General features: G+C 49.2%; 1 protein-coding gene across 1 annotated transcript in view; it reads left to right on the plus strand.

Annotated features, from left to right (window-relative positions):
• Positions 1–920: 920 nt before the first annotated feature.
• LOC107093232 (homeobox protein Hox-B1a-like) overlaps positions 921–2,240 on the plus strand; it is a 4,406-nt gene continuing 3,086 nt past the window's right edge. The window contains exon 1 of the mRNA XM_015388153.1: positions 921–2,189. Coding sequence (XP_015243639.1) covers positions 1,358–2,189 — 832 coding nt within the window. The 5' untranslated portion in view covers positions 921–1,357. The remainder of the gene's footprint in view (positions 2,190–2,240) is intronic.

Genomic DNA, 2,240 nt, shown 5'->3' on the forward strand with positions numbered 1-2,240 from the left:
ATTTACTTTTGTGTGTTTTTGTCAGGCAGAAATTTATTTATACCCCCTGAGGGTGTAAGAGGTAAATATCCCTTGTTCATAATTTATTGTATCTAATTGGGTCAATTCACATTGTGTTAACTTAAAGTTAGATCAACTTTTTTGCATTTAACTAACATAGAAACACTTTTGTGGAACCTGTTAACAAAGATATTTAAACTAAAGTTAATGTTTGATTTTTATGAGCGCAGATTTGACTCTAGGTGTGTTTTTTTATTGTAAAGTTGGATTTTAAGCCTGTTATTTACCCTTTTATTCACCTTCAGTAGCTGCATCCGTGGCTTCCTGTTCAGTTTCAGCCATTAGTTTAATCTCCATTGCAACATTTTAGTGAACAAACCTTTGGCATTTAGATTATTATAGAACTACACTTCATAGAGTGTGCTCTATTATCGGAACAAATCATAAACTTTGAGGAATCCCTCAGCCTGTGTCTGCTGAGTGGAATACTGTAGTTTGTCCTTTTTTTTTATTAGGTTTCTCAGATGTTGTGGGAGCTTTTCGCTGGGAGGAGGTCTGCAGACCGGCTCACAGCTCCTCTTTTATTCAGCGGCCCTCTCTTTGCTCTGACAGATCCGCGCTGATATCAGATTGATGGGCCGGTTTGATTGAAGCCTCTTTGTCGTGCTAATGTCACGGAGAGTGATGGATGAGGCATGTGCGCCAGAGCCAACGCGCGCGCGCGCACGGCAGCTCCACTTCTTCTGAACCGAAAAAAAACACCTCCTGTACCCCCCCAACACACACACCCGCAAACACACACTCTCCTGTGGCCAGCTGACAACTGCTGCCCTGGACACCATAGGCGACATGTCACGTGACCCGCGACTGAGGTAGAGGAGAAGAAAAGAAGTGGAAAACAAGTAAAACAAAGAAGAGTGAAGCAGGAAGAGGAGAAGCGGAGGAGCTGCAGGAAAAGGGGACAGAATGGCGCAGAAGTGAGGGACGCGTCTTCTCGCGTGGTTCTGCGGTGGCACAGAGGAGCTTCTGGAAGTTGCGGGCTGAGTGACAGCGGGGCCTCCGTTAACGCATCAGCTGCCTGACTCACAGCTCCGCGGATGACATGATTCATGAGTGTTTCTGTTGTTCAGGACGGGCCAGTTTCACTTTTTCATCCCAGTGGGATTGTTTTTATAAACCTACATTGTCCCGTTGGTCTATTTGAACTCATTTGGTCACTTTCCTCCAGTCATTTATTCCAGATCTTCCTCTGAATGTCTCCATATGAAATCATTTTCTTTAACTAATTTGATTCCTTCAGTTTTTTCATAATATATTTTTGTGGTCCTGTGTTTCTGAGAAGTCAGAAGAACTTTATATGTTCATGGACAACATGAACTCCTTTGTGGAATACTCCATCTGTAACCGAGCTGGCAGCAGTGCTTACTCTGCCCCTAAACCTGGATACCAACCTCCTAACCTGCACCACCACCTCCCTCTGGACCAGCACCATGGACTCACGGTGACCCCCGGCTCCCTCCACACGGGCCTCAGCGGCTCCTCTGTCCCGGTGAACGGGACGGGAGGTGACAGCGGCTACGGCGCAGATGGAGGGATGTATGGGAACACCGCGGCGGACATTGGAGGGACACCACCATCCAGAGGGGTGAACCTCCACCACCATCATCATCAGCATCCAATAAATCATGTCGAGCATCAACACGCGCACAATGGCTTCCATCATCACCAGCACCAAAGCGCGCAGGGTGGATTATTGACACAGTATACTAACGGCAGTGGGTGCTCCTCCGGGGCCTATGCAGGCCAGGCTGGTGCTACAAACTCAGAGTATGTAGCCGTTACGGGTCCTTCAACTTCCATCCAGCCTCAGTATTTTATGGAGGAGTCCGCTGCCTCCAGCTACTACCATCAATCAGCCTTCCCCACGCCGACCCCAGCGGTCGGCCCCAGCTACAGCGCCCTTTCCGGGGCTTACTGCGGGCCTCAGGGCCCTCTGGGTAGCTCCCAGTACCCGCAGCAGGTCGGCGGAGGCCTGGAAGCGGTGGGCTACCTGGGCTTCCCACAGGCAGGAGGGTACGGAGAGCTGCCGGGGTCCCAGGAGCGAGGGAGGGAGGATGAGGAGAACCAGCAGGCGGGACAGGGGCAGACATTTGACTGGATGAAAGTGAAGAGGAACCCCCCGAAAACAGGTGACAATTTATTCATTTGGTTTATTCATTCACCCAGGATATATATATATA

Source organism: Cyprinodon variegatus, unplaced genomic scaffold, assembly GCF_000732505.1.
Source record: "Cyprinodon variegatus isolate N-32 unplaced genomic scaffold, C_variegatus-1.0 Scaffold415, whole genome shotgun sequence".
Lineage (NCBI taxonomy): Eukaryota > Metazoa > Chordata > Actinopteri > Cyprinodontiformes > Cyprinodontidae > Cyprinodon > Cyprinodon variegatus.